The sequence below is a fragment of the Branchiostoma lanceolatum genome, chromosome 5 (assembly GCF_035083965.1).
Source record: "Branchiostoma lanceolatum isolate klBraLanc5 chromosome 5, klBraLanc5.hap2, whole genome shotgun sequence".
In the NCBI taxonomy this organism is placed as follows: Eukaryota; Metazoa; Chordata; class Leptocardii; order Amphioxiformes; family Branchiostomatidae; genus Branchiostoma; species Branchiostoma lanceolatum.
In genome coordinates this window covers 12,668,831-12,691,297 of record NC_089726.1, presented here as the reverse complement: position 1 = coordinate 12,691,297, position 22,467 = coordinate 12,668,831, and the positions used below count along the sequence as shown (strand labels likewise).

At 40.5% G+C, this 22,467-nt stretch overlaps 1 protein-coding gene across 7 annotated transcripts in view; it reads right to left on the bottom strand.

The window, feature by feature from the left end:
- Nucleotides 1-22,467, bottom strand: part of LOC136435212 (voltage-dependent calcium channel subunit alpha-2/delta-2-like) — a 100,149-nt gene that overhangs the window by 47,166 nt on the left and 30,516 nt on the right. For all 7 annotated transcript variants that reach the window (XM_066428503.1, XM_066428502.1, XM_066428504.1 and 4 more), the window contains 3 exons: nt 15,155-15,306; nt 12,513-12,594; nt 8,967-9,083 (listed from right to left, as the gene is read on the bottom strand). In XM_066428503.1, the coding sequence (XP_066284600.1) occupies nt 8,967-9,083; nt 12,513-12,594; nt 15,155-15,303 (348 nt within the window). In that variant the 5' untranslated portion in view covers nt 15,304-15,306. The remainder of the gene's footprint in view (nt 1-8,966; nt 9,084-12,512; nt 12,595-15,154; nt 15,307-22,467) is intronic.

Here is a 22,467-nt window from a genome sequence, read left to right as displayed (position 1 = left end):
GAACAATTTCTTCACAATGGACAGAACAATTTCTGCACTATGGACAGAACAATTTCAGCACCAGGGACAGAACAATTTCTGCACAAGGGACAGAACAATTTCTGCACTATGGACAGAACAATTTCAGCACCAGGGACAGAACAATTTCTGCACAAGGGACAGACTTATTGATGCTCCATACAAAAGGATCATCAGTGTTCACCATGTCCACAAAGCCAAAACAAATACTAACAGGATCTAAAACAAAACTTTCTTTGCTTTCAAGGTAACACTATATAGAAAAATACAGCATGCAACATAGATTTTGGATTAGGACTTGGTCAGATCTAACTGGAGACATGTATAAAGTACAACAGCTCTGAAACATGGTCATGTTTTACTTAAGAAGACACGACATGCCCATCATTTACAATAAATGTGTAATAACCTTATAATCACACTGTGACAGTAAGCTAATTAGGCACTCTAGTAATATTAGTTTCTTTATTGATAATGTTGATATGGTTAATGTGCCGTGTAATGCTGTGTGCCGCTTGATCAATTATTCAAGATTCATGCATACCTGATAGCACCCACAAGGTCTGAAGCCAGCTATCTGAGCATCAACAATCAAAAGGCTCAAACATACACTACAGATTGAACAGTTGACAATGTCCCTTCAAAACACAGCATTTAGGATTAGGACTACTATTGAAAGGTATTCTGGTGTGACCACATGCATGCCATGACATGAAAATAGTTGTCGAACGATGAACAAAATCTATAGTCCTTATCTCTATAAATCATTTTCCTGATGCTGAACATCATGAACTAGAATTTTGTAAAAAAAAACACAGGTCAAGTGAGCTTGTCTTTGTAGACATTAGAAAGCAAAGCTTTGGATATCCAAAATTAGACTTTAAGACTTATAAAGTAACTTAACACATGAGATATGAGATAAAGTATTTTGCTGATTACCCATCACAGCAGTGAGGTGCATGTGTTTACCTTTCTGAAAAACATATCTTACATTCAGTATTAAATTCTTTTTTTAAAAGCTTCAAATTCTGACATCCTTGAAAAAAGGTTAATCTGCAACTTGATATTGGCACTGTTTTTAGCAAAACATAAGTTTAAGCCAATAGCAGACAATATAAATAGACCCATGAATTAATATCTTAACCGACCATTATCAATGTGTCTGGACTCCCCACAGACATTCGTGCCCTCCATTCCCATATCAAAATTGTATAACTGACATTTGGAATACCATAACAGACCAAATGAAACCTTGAACAGATGCCTGAAACTCCTGGATTCCCTCCATTAGAGATGTACAAAAGCAAGAAATACCTTCATAAGCTCACCACTACCTTACAATTGACATTTGAAACTCAATAAAAGCATACAAATCAAATCTCAGGATACTCATAAAAATGTGATACGTCTGTGTTTCTTCATCATAACAGAATTACCACACAGTCATAGTCTTTAACTATTATGCAAAATTGACAAAATGAAATTCAGCACATATTCCTAGTGTCTATTTCAATAAATAGTCTTGGCTTTCTTGCACAACAGAAATATGAATACTATCCATATAACAGGTGGATTGTGATACTTAATAAAACCAACACACCCTGCCCAATCCCACAAAGTGCCATTAATCATTCAAAATCTAATCATGTATTTATGACGACCAGTTGACAGGCATGGCTGAGAGAAACGATGACAGGTAGCCCTACTTATCAGCCAGGAATATCCGAGCCCTTGCTGCCCAACCATCCAGGCAAAGGCCAGGAACTCATAAGACAACAACCATCTAGGTACACTAGGTACAATAACAATAACAATAGCATATTGACAGGGGGATGGCAGGTGGTGATAACCTGACAAAGGTAAATGCCCCTAGCATGGGTGATTGGCAGCAAGCTGGGTAGTAAATCAGGTAATAACGGTGCCCTAACATGTTCAAGGCTGATACAAATAACCAGCAAGTGCTTTTCTTCACAGGTCATTACATAAATTACTGGTGTTCCGGGGCTGAACATTGAACATTATGAACGCATTCACTCTTGCAATAATCCTACTACATGACCCAGTTTGGTGTGTTTCTGACTTCTGCAGAAGCAAAGAAGCTATAAGATTTTACAATATCTATCAAAAACAGTCATAGCAAAAACCAAGTCAAATGGCCCGGCCACAAGAAATCAGAAAAAGGAAATACAGAACTTCACAATCACAGTGTAATGGCCATAGTTTGGCACTGGAGGCCATAACAATTCACCTTATAGTTCAAGTGCTAAGCAAAAGCACTTGAGCCAATCTTAGTTTGACCCGGAGCATTCAGACCTTGGACCCCCGCCACCTACTGGCAAAATTGAAGCATTTCAGTCAATCTCACAGAAGTGAAAGTAATATCACCCTATCCATAACCCTATTTGAACTTTTCTTCACTGTTTTAAGTCTAGCAGCATCCCTTCATTCAGAAGTTTGGGGCACCCCATACTAGGTAGTAAGCTAATCCATTCCTTATGTAGTTTGAGAAGTCATAGAATTATTTTTTCACAATGACCACGCCTGAAATGGAGACAGGTAACAGGTGCATTTGCAGTAGCATGAGAGTGGCAATCAGGGCAAGACCAGAAATAGATCAGCAAAGACAACACAGTAAAAGGAAAAACCGATAACTTACATTGTCAAACAAGATGCTTTTAACTTCACTCTGGTAAGCTCAAAACCAGCTGAGACCAAATTCGAAAAGCGTAATGGTCCAAAAACGCATGTTATCTTAATACTACATCAATTTGTTACACTAAGGAATATCACACCCTATGTTGAAATGACCAAGTGTAAATTACCATTTTGCAAATCCATTGTGTACACACTTTCGAGCGTCTGTCAGCATTGTGAGATAAATGACTTCAAGTTGTACATTTGGCCACTATCTCAAGAACTGCCCCAGGGGGCTGTTGACCGGTTATCTGTCTAGTGCAAAGACGCACTTTATCTTACACATGGACAGTCAACTGGTCGTTTCTTTTTGATTTATGTCTTGATCTTTATATTTTGGTGATTGGGGCTCCCATGGTCACCCTAAATGTCAAGCAGAGGACTTTCCATTAAAGCTGATGAATTATAAATGTTAGGGCTTCAATTCTCACAGTGTCTTTTGCTCTATACACCTCTCTGAATGCATATTAGGCACTCTGACTCATACCTGTACGCTCTTTTGTGAAGCTTTAATTGTAATAGCCTTGTTTTTATCAGAATAAGAGCAATGCTAGGATTTTATACTTAAGAAGATGATATGAGAATGTGCTCATGTATCCAAGAAAATATTCCTTTTTCATTTCAATGTTTTTATTTTTTTATCATCTGTAGTACACATTTGATTCACCTACCAACACTTTATTATATAGCATCAGGATACTTTTCTTCTGTTCACGCATCATTAAGAGCACAAATTACTTACTATGGAAACATCAGACTTACATGCAATATACAGTTGAACTTTGTGATCTATTATTCATATCCTGCATTATACATTTTTCAAAAGTGCCAAATGTTTCTGTTACTTTACAATGTAATATACTTTCCTGCACCCTTCTATTTCAGTGACAGTTACTGTAATGCATTAGAGTCCACGGTGGGTTTATGTTCATGGATTTTGTGGTAACCTCTTCACTGCAAAATTGAAACCACTGCAAAATGCTTGTTTTGTCTTCTACCAACCACACACTTAACCTACTCCCTGCTGCCTTAAGCTCTGTAACCAATAGAGAATCCGTTGCAAACATGTGCACTCCATTTTCTCCCTGCCACAAAATTAAATCACCGCAAACTAAAATGCATTTACAGTACCTAATGCCAGAAAAGATTCAAGTTTAAGTTAGCTTGCTTTGATTTGGGAGAACTAGAATAAAAGTTGATCATGAGAAACTTTTCCTTGGTTGAGCCAAGTCACCCCAACTTCCTATATCTTTACTTGACAGTGAAAATACCACCTACAAAAGTGATGTTATTGTTATAATAGGGCAAATGGGTGTAATATTTCTGTACATAATCTAGCAGTCATATTTAGATTTATACGAGCCAATATTGCTGTTATTTCATGTAAATGGTATTATTAGAACTAATGGCTAATGCTCAGCTACAGTGTAATCATTTTTGATTTATTGATCCACGAATGCAATGAAAGTATATAAAAGTCAATACTGACTTTCAAGACACATCAGAGAATACCTTATCAAAAATTTACACCGCGTTGTCATCCATAGCAACACAATTTAAAGTTGCCTTTATATTCTCTTCTTGCCAAGCAGAGTTCCTAAAGATAACACTAACTTACAACACTTCATTGCAGCATGAAATTAAACCCAAGGGCCAAACTGCTACACAAAGTCTGAGCACAAGACTGATTATACAAAGAAACAGTTTTAACCAATTTAGCAAGCACTTATATTGACCCACAAATTTGATTTTCCTCAAGATTAAAGCTATCCCACTTAGTCCATATTTACACTACAGAAGGCAATTGGTATGGACCTCTCAGCACTCCATTAGCTTTCATGTAAGTCAGTAACTACTAAAACAATATTTACATCATTTGGGTGAGGTAAATGTGTAAGACACCCGAAGGGAATATGAGGGTGTTTTAAATAGGCCGCTTGAATATACCAGCTACAGGGTCACCATGCAGTAGCATAATATAACACTGATATGTTCAGGTTAGAAAACTCTTTAATTTGTAGGTAAATGATAGTAAAATTTCCACCAAGTTCTGTATAACTTTAAACTTATGCTATCTTATATATTCTACATATTTCCTTTATTTAGGTTGAAATGTCTAGTTTATCATCAAAGTGAGCCTGAAATATTTGCCTGGCATATCAAGAGACCCCAAGGCTAAGTATACCAAGTTGGCATTGGGTATCCCCTGACTTCTGCTTATGGTTGACTTGGGGTGGGTCACAGTGCTACACGTATGTGCTAAAAGATGACGTATAGCTTACACCCCTAAATGGAAGTAACTCCAGAAAGAGGTATGCCTGACTTAGTGCTTTGCTCTGCAGGTTACATTGTACTTGGTGCAGAAAAAACAATCATAGTTCTTTCTTTTATCATCCAATCAGCAGGCAGGGACTTAAAGCAAACAGTTGCAGGTTTCAGCCCACTGTTTTGGGTTGAGGACGGTGTAAACATCACACTGTTGAAAGTATCAACAAAACGGTATTGAGTTCCCAGCGTTAGAAGCAGACCCGTCTGTTGTGTGCACTAGATTAAATATTCAGTAACTTGTGTGACCTGCTTACTGAATACTTTAGAGTGGACTATTTGGATGGGTTATATAACACCAGGTTCAACCTGTTGATGCAAAGCTTAGTACATACAGCCTAGTCCGGTCAATGTTGACCTTGATGGAAAAATCTTGATTCACATCAGCCCTACAGCATCGGCTATTAAGGACAATATGTACTTTTTTTACCGCATATTCCAGATCAATATAACTCACTCGTCTAGTGCATGGGCATGCCAAAAGAGCATTTGAAAGATAGCCATTACAGTCATATAGCAGTATGTCTATAATTCTCTTCAAATAGATAATACCGTAGATGATGACATGATAATAGGATACAACTGTTATATAAAAGTCCTGACATCTTGACATACATTTTCAAACGAAGAGAATGAGAACTCCCTGACATTGCATTTGATTGGCCACTGCCAAATCTCTAGTACACATTTGGCAGTAAAAGTGCACCAAATTTTGCTCACAACTGTAGAGGAATCTACAAAAATTCTTGACTAATTGTCCTAGTGCAGCTCACTGCTCAATTCCCTTCTGCCCTGTTTATCACACTAAGAGAAAGGATTCAGATATGTGATATTGATCAACACAACTGGGGGGCATGGAAGCCGTAATATAGAGAGCCAATTAATCATGGAAGTGACTACAAGCAGGGGGTAATCGTGTTTGTGTACTTGTTGAAATTAAGTATTGCCTTTGATTACTTTTTGATTGCAATAACGAGACATAATCAGCGGGATGTACTTGACGAAGCCAAGGGTATTCATTTACTACAAATGGATCTTATAATCACACATCTACAGGGGGTCTTGATCAATTACATGCACTCAACATTTGCACATGATGTCCAGAAGGTGAAGATTTGTTGAGAAGATATATATATATGTATATTAATGGCCTAGAGGATAAACAGATTTCATGATTTATATCTTCAAAAGAACACAGCTTCTATCTTACTTTTGAAGGTAAAAATCATATGGCACACCACGGGTGAAACACCATTATTAAATTTTGTACAATCTGCACTTGTCCTTATTGCTCATCATATAATATGATGACGTAAAATGTGATGTCTTGTCACACATGTTCCAACATCGCATAGCCAGTATGCTCGTATACCTAATCAATATCCATTAATTTTCGCTATCTTGGATCTGGTATTCCAAGTTTACACGATTACATTCTCCCCAAGAGAGAGCGCAGCAATCTCTATTTCTGAGTACATTCTATTCATCATGCATATTCTGCATACATCAGGGGCCAATCTTCATCTTGAATTTCCTTTGCTTCTCCAGTTATCTTCATTAAGATCTCTTTCCTACTAATCTAGAATCTAACTCCCTAAAACCTAAAGAATACATTGAATGATATTTTCCCTCAAAGTCAACAGTCCAAAATGTTGATTAATTTCTACATGCCACAAATTTGATTTAAATTCCTTGAAGCAAATGTCAAAACACTGCTTAATCATTAAATTTTACTGCACAATGCCATGGCTTATATTTACCTGTGGGAAGAAGGATCTAATAGAGGCTCATGAAATAAACATCAAGGAAACTCATTAGACGTATGGCCTTACTCATTGTACTCTTAGCAAATTACTTTCCAAACTGGGGTATTGGCATTGGGGAATACCTAATAATTGACACTTTCTTCTGCTGACAAAAAAATCAATAGTTCAAGTTACAGCTTTCTTCATTATAGGAGGCTTACCTTCCAATTAAAAAAGATATCGGCAAACATAGGTTTACTTATAGGCTTATTGGTGGCATGGCTCAGACAATTGGGCCCTTTCAGAGCATTTGGTAAAAGAAAAAAATGTTGGTTCAGAAATTGCTCAAAATTAGAATCCATTTTCTTACAAATGCTCATAAGGGAGGACTCAATCACATTGTTGAAAGTGTGCTGTTGAGAAATATGAAATAATAATCATAGGCCACATGGTGCCATAAGGCTTGGTAGGCCCCTCACTTTAAAAAAAAAACAGAGCGAACAATGTGATTAGAGCTGCAGGTTACAGGAACCAACCAGGGCCTTCTCACACACTATATTAATGAATAACCAATATAGGAAATGCAAATATTTGAAACTCCTAATGGATACAAATGGGGCAGAATGTTTGATAAGTCTGTGGTTTATTTGTGGTTATAGGAACCAACCAGGCCTTCTGGCACCATATACACATCTGGGTGGGTTATTAATTCTGCATTTATAGATAAGAAAAATAGGAAATGCAAATATTTGAAATCTCTAATGGCTAGGTAGAACTTGGCAGGTTGTCAAAAGAACCTGTTTGAGATGTACCTGGTTTATTTGAGGAAGAAGTATTTTGTTTCAGATGCATAGTAGAATAGCATGCTTTGAAATCATGTCAGTTAAGACTTGAGATTGTGTCTAATGATTGCATGATAGTAAAAATATTCTGGGGCCCATACAGGCACCTACTGTGCCAGGCATAGTCTTTCCTCTATTTCCATCTGGTCCTGACCATGACGGTTCTTCACTTTCCAATCAATTCCCCAAGAAAATGTACCACATCCAATCGATGCCGCCAATTGATTTAGGTTTAATATGGCAATTGTTACACAATTACATCCTCATTCACAATGATTACACTGTGTAGGGGGATATAAAGATGTTATCGAGAATCAAGAACAGAGGCTACAGCCATTCTCTAATGACTGACAAAAATCATTCAGCTGTAAGATAAACAAGTTGGGGAAGAGCATAATATCCAAGTCTACCAATTTAACCAGCAGAGAATTTTACCCTACAGGTATGCAATCAATTACAACACTACAGGTAAGGTCTTCCATGATCATAGTGCAAAGGGATTAACAAAAGTTTCCACCCACTGGCAATAACTTCTTTACACATCAAAAGTGGTTCCTAATGCCTGAGGAGAAACTGACTCAGCACTTAAAACGGAGACTCCCATTTCTCTGCAGTGCTGTAAGATCCCCCTTCCTCCCAACCCTGCACAGTTACAGGCTCCTGACAGCTTCACCTGCTGGCTCTCTACAATACACCAGCTTCAATATTTTATAGCCCGATCACCTGGGGTCCCCCTGAGGAAATAAACGCTGTTGAAGAAAGAAACTCCAAAGCCTTTCATCTCTGACAAGTTGTCCCTGAACACGGGGAGAAAATGCCTGCTGAGCCGGGGTCAGAGCCCCGACAGACGGAACCTCACCTTCCTACCAGGGAGACAGCTCTCGATTAATAAACATGATTTGGGTGATTCCGCCCGGTATTCTAGCAGGACCTGACAATCAATATAAATCAATGGAGTGCATCACAGTGCATGTGAACTTGTGATTTGCCTCGCCAGCACTGTATTACTCATATGCCTAGCAGGGGGAATGAGCTTTCAGTGGGAAGATGCCACGTTCAACGGCAGGCTCATTAAGTCATCACATCTGCTTTACAACATTATCCTGTAACAGTAAACCTTAAATAAACCAGAAACTTTGAAAATCAGTTTATTTTTGATCTAGTGAACATGTCTTCATTGCTTTTGTAAAACGTTTCAAAAAGATTTCCTTACTGTGCACACATATATAAAAGTATACACATCATAGTATACATACAACACTGTATGCCCAAGGTATTAATCAGTCATCTCACAATTTCATTCATCTATCAAATCATTTCTTCTATCATTCAATAATGTTACCTCTAAGGCCTTCATCTTCTTGGAGAGCAGGCCGTCGATTTCCTTGGCTGTTTGCTGTACCAGTACCTGCCCATCCACATCCACAACATTCAGGTTCACGCTGTGATCACGGTAAAACTGAAACACAGTATAAATGTGCATTATAAACATCTGTTACAACAGCAATGCATGGTGTGATTTATATTTCATTGTAAAATGCATACAACTAGCATTTTGTACTTTTGGCTTTTTTTTCAGTCAAAATGCTGATTTTCTGCACAATACTTGTTGAGGCAGAATGGACGTCATTTGTCATTTCCTTACCTCTGATCTCTGATTGCTTTGTAGACTTTACGAGGATATGCAGGACGTGTGTTTTGCCTAATGATGTAATAAACCCAATATTTATTTTTTAAGCTGCAAAATAATTGACCTGTTATGGCAGAAAACAGGTATGTTACTAGCACAGTTATCATCTTCATTTCCTCCAGCTGGTAGAACAATTAGATAATGATAATAATTTACAAACTGGCCTAGCATTCAATAAAGCAGTAGTGAAGTGAAGTATCAATAGCAGCAGTTTAAGGTTGACAAAATAAGCTTTGTGAGACAATCATCATGAGAAAACAGGCAATGGCTCACATCGCTATCCAGTTAGGCTGCACAGGCTTAACTCACTGCTTGTAGGATTGTCAGCTTGCAAGGAATACGGAATACATTTTTTGCCTTGAAAATGTTTCAGCTGCCTTTAGCCCAATGTGAGTTAAGATAAACTTTAAAAGAGAAGCTGATTATATAGCCTTTTGAAAAGATAATAACTTGAATTACAATTGGGGTGTTGTGTATGAATGCTATTAAGAACAGTATTAGCACACTAAAAATTCAAGGTGATAGAAATATTGTATTCAACATAATTAGTGCAATTTGTTACCTAAGGGGTTGACACAACATGCATTATTTACAGTCAGGCATTCTAGCACATCAATTACTGCAGAGTAATAAACAAGACGTGGTAAATAAAACATTATGAAAATTCTTAAAAGATGGATTAGTTGTCCTTTTCTTTTACATTAAGCATTCATGGCAAATTGACAAATGTTAAGGAAATTGCAGCAAGTCCTGATGTGTGCTAGTGAGGTGCTTCTAGTATTCAGGTACACTGCAGTTTGAATGATCCTAATAAATGCCATGACATGGCCTGTATAATGGGAGGCGGTATTGCCTCTAGCATTTTGGGAATGTAAAGTACATTATAGGTTGAAATTACAGCAATTGTGAAGCAGGGGGCATCTAACTATTGACCTTTCCTATGATTACCACTGGCCGAACAGCCGGCAGAATCAGAGCGGAGATTTGATCAAGAACACATCAGAATGGGAAATGGCTGCTCCTTGTCGGATCCAATCTCGGGGAGGATGTTTCACCATTTCAACAGGATTAACAGGTATAGGTGAAAATAGGGATGTCTGCCCACAGGAGGGATTATGCCAATAAAATCCACCCCTGCATGAGCCCCATTAGGACATCACGATGATCAAATTGACCTGTACATTTCCACGTAAATGGGTAAAACAATCGGCCCATTTCCAACATTGCAGGTAAAATCTCGGCCAGATGATAATTTCCAGTCTCACTTAACTGGAAAGTAAACTGATAGCAGAGCAATGTTAACCAGCCAGGGAAGGGCACGGGGATATACCCAATTTGGCATTCTGGCAAGGGTGCCACGCTCTGGCATTTCCACCGCCTCTAAAAGCTTCCCTCAGCTGTCAGGTACCGAACAGATTAGAAACATGCAGGCCACAGGAATTCAATGGCACACTGATTTAACCATAATAAGAAAACATGATAAAGCCCCAAAATCAAACTAACTTACAGTTGCTAATCTAATGAAAGACTTCTGAATGCAACATTATGACATGAAAATAGAATTTTCTAAATCTCAATGAGTCATAATATTGACAATGGCATTCCTACTTAATAGATATCTAAATAGAGGTTCAAAAACAAATACGTAAAATACAAGAAATGTAAAAGTAGTCATAAGTTTTGGGGGTAATTTGATTTTATTATCTTTAATGACTATCAAAAGCATGTGATCTCTGTCACTGCGTGAAACTGTTGAAAATATACATCTTCAGTACAGTCTTTGAAGTGCAAATTAGCCTTACTTACACTGTATATTCCATTACTCCTTTCAACTGAGACAACATAGTGTGAAATATTATCTGGCCATGAGGAAAATAGGGTTGAATGTCCTAAGGTTTATATGATGCTGGCCTTGACTTTGGGTTAGCGCTTTCCTCACTATGCACGCCTGCAGCCTCTCGTCAAATTGTTATGTTCAAGGTCATCTGACTGGCTACCATCGGCTGATATTAGATATTACCACAAACCAATAGGGCTAGGTCAGGAAGAATAGAAGGGGTGGGGGTGCATGTGTATGCGGTGTTGAAAGAAAAAAATGTATTGAAAAAATTAATTGCTCCTGAAATTGGACATTAAGACATATCAATACTGAAGGACAGAAGGAAAATTGGTACAGAAATCGGTACAAAATGACATGTGTCCCATCAACCTGTCCCCTGTCCCCATCTCTCCCACATATTCCTTCTGTCCTCAGGTCATCCTGACTAACTGGCACAACAGGCAGTTAGCTCACACGCTATTTTGTTCAATGAATTAGAAAATCCCAACATGTTGAATCTGACAGTCCAATTGCCCTAATTGAACCTGTTGAGTCCCTAAAGCATTAGATTCTGATGTATTGTCTAATAGCCTAAGGATAGTTTCAGTTATAGTCTTCCTTTGTCAAGACAAAACATTATGAGCTACCAACTTTGACTGGTTCAGAGATGGACAGGTAGTTTTTAGCAAATAGATTGTAGGGATCATGTTTTAGGCTCACAGGATGATAAAGAAAATTGCATGCCAAACCTGTTGTTTTTGAAACCCCGAATCAACACCTGTACTGAATGGACAGGTGTAGGTACTGCATAACGGGAAATGTTCACGGTGGTTTTATATTAGACGGAACTTAAAACCACCATAAAAATTTTCAACAACAAAACTTAAAGCTACCGGACATTCCACTTTCTTCCAAATGCAAAATCAAATCCCTGCAAACATTCCCCTTTTATTGGATTACTGTAACAATGTATGTGGAAGGCCCCACCTCCACAATTATCTGTATCTGACAGGCATGTTTATTCTGTGGCTCTCATTGTGTGGGTTGTGCATGGTAACCACTTTGTGGTACTGGAATGTGACATGTCACTGCTACGGAACTTTATTAACCATTCAGCAGAAACACAACATTTTCATTGGCTGACATTTCTGTTTAACATTTCAGATAAACTTACAGGTCACAAGTTCTGAGGATTACTGTTTTTCCGAGTTGTAAAATGTATTATTGGCGCAGTGTTAGGGTCCCCGACAAAATGATGAAAGTTCACATTTAATACAGTAAGTCATAGAAATTTGTGAACTTCAAGAGTTTTACCACTAGCTACTCATTCAAGTTGTTCTCGCAAGAATGATTTCTTACGGGAACTGTTTTTGACTCACATTTTTCAGCTCCTCCACTCCGCTGTACTTCCTGACGATGTTGTAGAGCTCCTCCTCCAGTCTATCACCCCACTCATTCACTCTGTTAACACAACAAACCCACAATAAAAACACATTTCCATCAAATATACAGGTCTGGAGCATTTACTGAGACGCCCCCAAAATGCAAATAACAATCTCTGAAAAATTATGTTAGGATTGCCTTTTATCTTGGTACTTTTTTTAATTTCTCGTTAACAACATGTATGCATGTGTACAGTTCTTCCGATATTTACATGAAATTCAACATACTGTAATAGTTATATTACATGATTAATGGTGACACTCAGATTTGTGAAGGAATTCCTGGCAAATTCAAAAATCATGGTAATAACTTAATATCATGTCTAAATATAGATGTGATAATCTTCTAGTCTTAAGTGAGAGTAGATATGGCTGAATATGAATTCATATATGGTGGCAGGCAGAGAACAGCATATCAAACTGGAATCTGATATGCCTTTGGGAGGAAACGTACAGATATCATGTCATAGTGGTATGACATTTTAATTTAACAATTTTTCCATCTCTGCCAAAACTGGTCCTGGGTTATACCACTATTGTGATAATCATGATCAATACAGAAAATAATGCAGCTTTCTTCTCAGCAAACGTTTTTATTCTATAGCCAATTGTGATGCCATCAATTTCAATAAACTTTGCAATAACCTGCATTACAGAAGCAATAATAATAAGTCATAAATTCCGTGTGCAAAATGATTAATGGCTTGTGTTAGGTAGAAGAATGCAAATATCATAAAAGAAAGTTGATGAGAATATGTCATGTTAGGCACAGGACTTTCTCCACCCATTCAGACAGAAGTCATGAAAAATTCACAGCCAGAAAAGCGGAGCTCACAATTATTGGTCCCAAACTGCCGAGTGCCTAATTACCACATAAAAGAGAAAATTATGCAAGAAATCAATCATTCCACCACCAGCAGCAATACCATCCCCATGGGCATTCTCAGGGAACTCCCAGAATTGTGGCATACACAAATACTAAAGGACTTGTTGCCTCCATGCAAACAATAGGATTTTTTTTCCATTCGTTATTCAACCAGAGCGAATAATACTATAACATCTTTTAAACATTTCTTTGTAACATGAAACAGTTTCTCAGCTATGATGTGACATGTTATCAATCCCATAATATGCCACACGAACGGCTAGCCGCAAATTTATCCCAAGGACAAGATTATTGAAGCAAGGACATAGATGAGGTAGATATAATTGATAAATCATATGCCGTCGCTTCAAGAGTATCATCTCCCTGGTGTCATCTCTAGAATTACTGGTGACTTATTTGGACATTGCATTTTGCTGGAAATTGAAAGTCCACAAAGAAATGCAACTGAGAACATGTCAAACACACTGCTGTGATGCTAGACACTAATTTGACCTGGCCCCACCACCAACCAGCCACTGCCCTAATTCAAACCGACAATAGATCTCCCTCTAGAATTTGTCCAACCACCGTAATAGTTCCATTTCTATCATATCAATTTTGTACATCAATAAATATAAAGGTCAAGTTCATCCATATCGATTTCAGTCCAATTGTCGTCCTGGGCGTGGTCTTAGTCCAAGTGTCCCAATGACACCTGTGTCCTCCTGTTACACCATTATGATTCCTGTCCCCAGTTATTTGTTGTTTGGTCCAGGCTACAGTAGCAATTGGTACGGAGTACCTTATGCAAATTTGTCTACGCTCTCACGCTTATCAGGCGGCGACGGTGCCCACACTCCACAAATATGGTATGTTGACGCAGCAGGCTGTCAAAGTCATCAGCGCAAATTTAGGGAACTGTGAAGAAGGCCCAGAATGTTTTCCTCTGTAAGTGCGCTTGGCTGGCACGTTTTCGTGGAAGACTGACAAAACACCGGACTGAGTCTGACTACCTAGTAAACGGTAGTAGAAAGGTTACTCTTTGAGGACGCAGAGCGTAGCAAAAGGGGCTTAAGAAGTGCGGCGAGCGGTCATGCAGTCAGGCGAAACCCGCGATAGCTTTACACGCCTGCCTGCAAGCTGGGGAAACAGGCTCTTTCGAATGAGATCCCGCCTATCGTTTGGGATTCCCTGGAAAATTTGTGCCCACGTCGGTGGAAATCCCTCCATGTTTGGTAAATAGGCTAGTGCGAAGAGTGAACAGCATCTAGAATGAAGTCGTCATGACGGAAGAATTCGGCCGGGCCGCTAAGACTAAAGCCCCGGGGCGAGTTACGGGACCACTCGTGACCGCCAGTCTACGTCAGAGTAAGTCTAAGCAGCAATCACGTCTCTATCTGAAGAATCCGCCAGGCTGCTAGCGGTCAAACAGGACAGAACAATCTGACAGACTACAAATAGGTCGAAAAACATCACAGAATGCATTTACAGCTTAACGTCGTCACACTGGAGAGATATATAGACAACGGCAACGCATGGCAACGTGCGAGAGCGAAGTTCACATAAACAGCGTCCTTATCGACGAGGAGTGCTGTTAGAGCAAGAAGTCTCGACTCACGATTGTTCCGTTAGAAAATCACTGATAAGGCTTGACATACAAACAAATTTCGTAGGCATTGAGCTGTGTATATCATCGATGCATTACGGTACTTACATGGTGAGGGAAGGGTGTTGTAGGGCCGAGCTGGAGGTAAGACTAGCGAGGAGAACCGCCGCAGCCAGCCTGGTCGCCGCCATGTTGAATTGTGCGGAGCCTCGTTGTGACGGACAGGTGCACGCCCCTCCCCGAGGCCTCATTAACATCGTCTGTAAATAGGCGGAGAAATGACGGAAAATTGACTCGACATTGGAAATAAGCGTAGGCGAGATGTCTTAAAAACATTTAATGGTGATTTAAGTGGGCACAACTTTGGGGAGATCGATTACCGCAGGCAGTTTGTGATTATAGATCTGGTGACCGGACTAACTCCTAATTTCCCAGGAAAATTGCGGCAATTTCACAGCTATCTAAAATGACAGGATAGAAGGAATATGAAGAACTTGGAGACATCTGGGGATTTTTCTTATTACATGAACGGAGAAAGCCGACTGCCATTTGGGTCTGGGTGGCGCTAATGAAGCGTTCAATCATACAAAGCTCACAAAAGGACCGGAGAAGCGTGCCCCGTCTTATCTAACGGGCAGCGTCTGTGAGTGACTCCCAGGGAGTTTATCCCACAGTAAATTTAGGAAATATCTCTTCCCGCTACCGCTGTCCGCCTTTCCGCCTGAACTTCCACCTTCATAGTGCCTTTTCTTCAGCACTTATGCTACTACCCTTTCAGACCAAGACACAAGCAATTTCTTCCATATATAGATATGATTCTGTCTTTTTTCTCTCGGACATCTGGAGCTTTTCGGCAGGCAAGCCCACTAGCGGTGAGCGATTGACTGCCCATAAACTGTTTACGCTAAAATTCCGTCCTAGATTAGGGCTCCTGATTTGGTGCTAATAGCGCGCCCTTATCTGTTCCATACATCACAACCTCTGCTCTCTGTTCGGTGTAGCGTAATAAAGAAATTTGTCTGAAACATGTGCTTGTCTCTTCCTATAACATCTAACATACCACTGAATTTAAAATGCGACCCGTTGACCTATAAACGTTTGTGACACACTCTTGCATCAGTTCTGTTACATAAACACTAGTAGTCCAAATGTTTAGATAACTTGCGCAAAAAGTCGCCATTGAAGTGCTCGAAGTGTGTCCTCAGTTGAACTTCTTTTACGGCAATGGCTCTGTAAATGCAATGGTTGGCTGGTGCACTTTAATTTTCATATCGCTTTCCAACTATGAACCTTAAAAGAGCCTGATGAGCTCGAGCAGTCGTGAAAAGATAGCCTTGTACATACCGCACTTCTGTACACACTGCAATTTTGTCCATAAAGGGCTTCAACATGCGCATAGCTCGTACTAAATTTATGATTTTGACTTGGCAGCAAATCACTACCCATTTACACCCATGCGTCATATTTAATGGTTATACCACTCCTCACACAAACCTTAAAACAAGCTTAGGAAAGAAAACTTTTCTGGGGATGTTGTAGCTCGCCCATAAAAAACTCATCCCAATTCTTCATCCACTTGTGCTGAACACGAATTGACATGCATTCTGGCGGCCTTACGTTCTCATCAGAGGTAAAAAAATCGAACTCAGACCCCACAGTACCGTAGCGGGGCAGGAATCGACGCAGTAATTAAAACTAATGCGCTACATTTCTCCAGAGATTCCGGCGAATCCCGCGTACTTACCTGTCCAAATTAATTTCACCACTTCGATCAAGCGGAGGGGAGAAAGGGGGCACAGAGGAAAGTCTTGGAGAGACGCAGCAGAGCATATAACCATCAAGTATGCACAGCATATGGGTTCTAATGCTTCAAGTTTATTCTCTCGCATATCTGTGGAATAGCATATCTTATAGTGCAAGACTTCAAGAGTTGAAAGTCATTCTTAACATGTTCAGAGTAAGGAAATTTAATCAAATTAACATGGAATGAAAACGGGTACACGCTATATCATCTTATGATCATAGCTCACGACAACCAAATCAACTCAGATTTTAAAAAGTCTTTTTTAGCCAACTAATTATTATAGATCACAATCTATGACTAAGCAGCAAAATGAGCCGACTAAGGCAAGTCTTTTCAATCATTGTAAAGAACAAACGTAGCATGGAACTAACTCTGAGCTCATTCCATGCAAAATGGAGTGCGTTTCATGCAGTTTCTTCTGCATCAGCATCGAGCTTCGTTCTGTCGACAACTGAAGTCGGGGGTTACTGTGTTTGAAGAAGTGGGGGGAAAATTAAAGCAACGAACATAAAAGTTTTGTAGGGTTCTATAGGTTGATGCATAACACGGAGGAAGTAAATTGGCGTGTTGGTGTTGTCATAAGGTGGCCCAGGATGGAGCCGCCATCACTGTTCGGATGATAACGCTATGTACGTACATTAGAGGGCTAGTGTAACTTTAAGTGACCTGACCATTGTCCCGTGTGGATTACGGCTACCTGCCAATAACTTGCTCCTTTACAAGAGAGCCACCTCGTGGGACACATGATCGGCGTTCCATACACTGTACCTTTGGCAAGGCTGTCTTTTGTGAGTGGCTTGCTTCCGGTCAGGACACTATCGAGCAATTAAAATCAGGATTTTTTTACTGCACTGCAGGTAACTCTGGAGTTGATAGTTACAGACAAGTTCTTTTTGCCCACTGATGACACCGAACTTTTAGTGGAATCACCCAAATATCAGGTTATCGCCTCGGTTTGACTCGGTCATCAAAAACCAATTTCTATCTTAGCAAGTATTTAGTAGTAGTAGTCTATCGAGAATTCTGTCAATCATTCCGTTATTCAATCATTCAAAGCAAGGTAACTGTATCTCTTTGGCCGAGCTGTCAGATAGCTAACAAGGGAAAGACTTGGAATCAGGAATACCCCATGTGCAGATGGCTGTGTTATGACAATGCCCTATTTTCTATTTCAATGTATCTACAGAGTAATTACACAAGAGCTGGATGCCTGGGCGGACGTACAAGTCACATGCCATTTCGTCAGTCTCCACCTTGACCAACACCTGAAGTAAGTTTATTTTCCACTTGAGTAAAGGCAATAACCACAGACGTGAAGACGTGTTATTTGGGGAATGCTTGTAACCTTGGCGGCATTCAGACTGAAAGTGCGAGGATATATCTTCCGCCTTGGTTGTCCTTTACAGCCCGAGGGCAGTCCTGGTGTGAACTTCAAGGTGTTCAAACCGCTGAGGTCCGCGGGAGGAGAATGTTTGTAACACTCCATCACCTTCGGCTGAACTCCCGCGACAACAATCCTGCAAAGACTCCATTACTTTTACTGCCGAGACAAAATATAGTCGCAATTCCGAACCATTCAATTAATATCGGCGCTGTATGCATGGCTATAAAACCTGGTGCGACAGTAATAAACGTTCATATACTGTAAATTGATACCCCCGACATCTGTTGACTGACAGGGGTTACAGCCTACCTGACAACAACACCTGCCTTGTAACAACATCACACTTGTTTTATGGCTTTATAGTGAGTGGAGACGCGCATGTCTTGCTAACGTGGCTGAATATAGTACACAGACAAAAACAAAAGAATATCTAGCGAAATCAAACCATTTTCCACTTTCTATCAATGAGAACAATGTCAGATATAGCAGTCCCGTTTATAGCCTAGGTGACATGCTAGCTAGTTTACTGGAACCCCTCTTACTCCCCATTTGTCAACTAGTTAACAAACTAGGGTGGCACCCAGGCTAGCCCGCTTAAGCCTTGATCCCAAACTTGACCGCACTTGCGTTACTAATTGGCGTTACGTATTGACTTGAAAACAATTTTTTTATTATGTGTCCCAGCGCCATTTTTTCTGCTCTTGACATTGAAAATACTATAGCTTTCGTTGCAGACTCCTTCCAGTTGTTTTCTTTTTCAAGTTACAGTTTTATCATCACTTTTTTTTCTTATTGCTGGCCGGGAAGCAGTAAGAAAAAAATGTTATAATAAAACTGTAACTTGCAAAACTTGAGTCTGCAACGGAGGCTAGAAAATACAACAAAATACGACGAAAGGAATAGCAACGTTTTGGCAGACCCAACGTTCATACAGCGTGAACCCGGTTGTGTTTCGTATGAGAGTGAGTAGATGCGACAGCGCACCTAAAAATATGCCTGAGTAATAATCTTAACGAGGAAACCAATCACAAATCATTCCAGGGTGAGTATGGCATTTTCAGATCGGATAGATCCCATTATAGCTTCGATTTTCATCCCAAGTTTATCTCAAGGGGATCTAGCGAGATAAGATTTCCCTGAGACGCGCCAACATCAAGGAGCCATGCAGAGCTCCACCCACCGATCGCGGGCCGGCGCGAGTTTGGTTTACAGCTTTAATTTCCCGGTCTCCTCCCACCTAAAGGCCCTTTACGGAGCGGAACATGTTTTATTGTTATCGCCGTTATCTCTCATGGCTTTGGACGACTCTTTTCAATATTACTGGAGGCTAATTCAGCATGGAGGATTGGCGCTGGGCACGTATTTCCCAACTCACACAGAGGGCACATCTGAAAAATTCCGCACGTCGTTCTCATGTGAATAGCGTAAATTTAACGGTAAAACATCGGAGTTTGGATCGTGCTCTGAGTTCTTTTTCCAGTGCTTGAATGATGTCTCAGCTGAATCACACATGCTCAAAGACAATATTGTATCTATGAAATATCTGGAGAGCTTCAAATATCAACCGCTTCATCCTTCATGGTTCGAATTACAATCTGCTCCCCATAATTTACAAAACAACAGAAATCACATGTCGAGGTATCGTCGTCCGTGGCAGTTGAGCGATATATTATTGAAAAGTGCCTGTGCATATCATTTTAGAGATGTACGACACATAGTTGCAGACGGCGGTCAGTGCTAATGACCACTCACGGTTGGGTGTTTCGGTAAGTGCAGAGCCGCACTTGCCTCGTATGTGTATCTGTGTTGCATACTTGCGGCAGCGATGTAAATATTCTACCGACTGCACCTGTCAGATATTACTCGTGTCGGAATCTAAACCATGATAAAAACCTGGAATGTCCTGCACACAACTGACACATCCTCAGACCCCACAGAACCGGTGTGGCTCCCGGAAGGACGCCTAATCATCACTTATTCTGACTGTAGTTGCCGCCATCCGAAGTGTCCTGACCAGGCCCCATCAGAACGCCTTCCACTACGCTTAACTATATCATCAAGTTTGACAGCACAGGCCCTATGATGTGAAGTACCGCAGGATTGATCTACAAGCGGTCCTAACGCGCCCAGACCCCAGCCGCATGCTTGCAAATGGCAGGGTGACCCCCTGCCCGACCCTATTATGTGCAGGTAATGCGTCTTGAGGAAGTTCTGCTCTCCCGGGCAGGCTGCCAACGCCGAACAGGCCTTTCGGGCCTTCAGAAGTCTTAGGTCGGCGAGTTGAAATGCCTGGCGGCAGAAAATAGAGACAGCTTTCTGAGAAGGTTGCCTTGGGCGTGTAATTGGGAACAAATAGCCCGTGGGTACAGCGAGTAATCAAATTAGGGCGCCTATGCCCCGAAATCCTATAGCTCAAATACCCACGTCAACTTTTTATCTTCATAAGAAAGAACAAATTCTCCAAATCATTGTAAATAATTAGACAGAGGTGCAGACTACATATTGTGAGTCGGGAAAATGCAACAGTAGTTGAAAAAGAGAGGATCGCAACATATATGCCATCCGTCCACCACAATTTGAAATACTCTTCGGGTGAAGATACAATTAAATTGAAAGCCCCAGTGTTGTAATTCCATTTCTTTCAGCGGATTTCAAAAGGATAAGCCACGCAACCCAACATTTGTCTTAGCGACACGGCTCATGCAATTGGGCGATGACGTGGGTTCGTGCTTTTAGCTGTCGTCTGCGTTGCTATAGGAACGCAGATTAACGTCACGCGACAGCTCCTCTCTCCGCGCGAAGGTCGACGGTGTTTTAATGGCCTGCATGGCCGACAATGGCTTTCCCCGCAGATTTTATCTCCTACTGCGCGTCATCAGCATTCATGATACGGGTTCCATACCGCCACATGCCTATTCAGTTTTACCCCAGGTGTACCCGGTGGAGTGAACTGCTTGCTCCGTAAACTGCCGGTTTTCTGCCGAATCAAGCACGAAATGCTGCTACTTCTGTTTCGGAATGTTGCGATTTTTCGGTACTAAAACAGCTGTTACCGACCGATATACCGATATTTCAAGTTGAAGGCTGTTTTTTTTTCTGTTCCCTTGGAACGCCTTGTGGTCGACTTACTTATTGAGAATATCATCTAAGCGAAGTGTGTGGACTAAAATATCCAAAGATGGTAAAAAGAAAAACGCGTGTTGTTCTTTCATCCAAACAATGTATAAGCAGAAAATGAAAGCAAAGATTACCAGGCAAATCTGACCAATATTCTTGTGGTTCTGCATAAGCACCACCACTATTTCAGCACCGCGGACGTCCTACCCCTGTGTGGAACACTCCCCGCCACGCTTTCATCCACCGAATGATCGATCAGCAGAAAAGTTTGATCTGACGGATCCGTCAGGTGATTTCACGCCCCAGGTGTTAAAACTTCCGTTTCTAACTCTCCTGTAGGAGATCCCACCGCCAGTCTCCCCGGGACAATAGACTGTTGTCACGCGAACCGCCCCCACCGGAGCGCACACGTGCCGCCGTGTACTCCATTCCAACCGACAAATTTTACAATGCTTGTAAAAATGGTTATTCAACGATGCAAACATAATATAGTCACGTCCCGTCTTCAGCTCATTTCTTTTCAAATTTATCACAGTGTTTCAATGGCTATTTGGACACGTGCAAGTCGTTTTCATGATGTGGGGTATCGTTTATCGCCCGTAGTACACAATGATATCTTCAAATATCTTATAATCTAATGTCTTCTTCGCATCATATCCTATTATCTGAGTTGTGAACTGACACTTCTTTTGGAAGAAGGATTAGTGGGAAAGTTTTTGATACGTAGGAAAAGTACCCAAAAAAAGCAAATTTAACGACTCACGTAAAACGCAACAGCCAGCGCGCGGAACGCTTTAGGAAGGTCCGCGCAGTGTTCCACGAACAGTCAGCGCTTTGCACTGGCTGAAAGGCTTCGACTCCTGGGCTAATGTAAGATCTAAAAGCCAAGAGATAGTAGGGCCATTATAAGCGTATTGTAAAGATTATCACGTTATCGGGGGAAGGCCACGGGGATTGGGATTAAAGGCAGAAATAGAGCTGAGCACGGTCCAATTCATCTGGCGCCAGTCCGGGAGGATAAAATGTTACCACTTTGATGGGGCCAACTGAAATTAATACAGCGAAACGGTCTTAAAGTCAAAAAGCGTTAAATAAGCCAGATAGCTAAGATTTGAT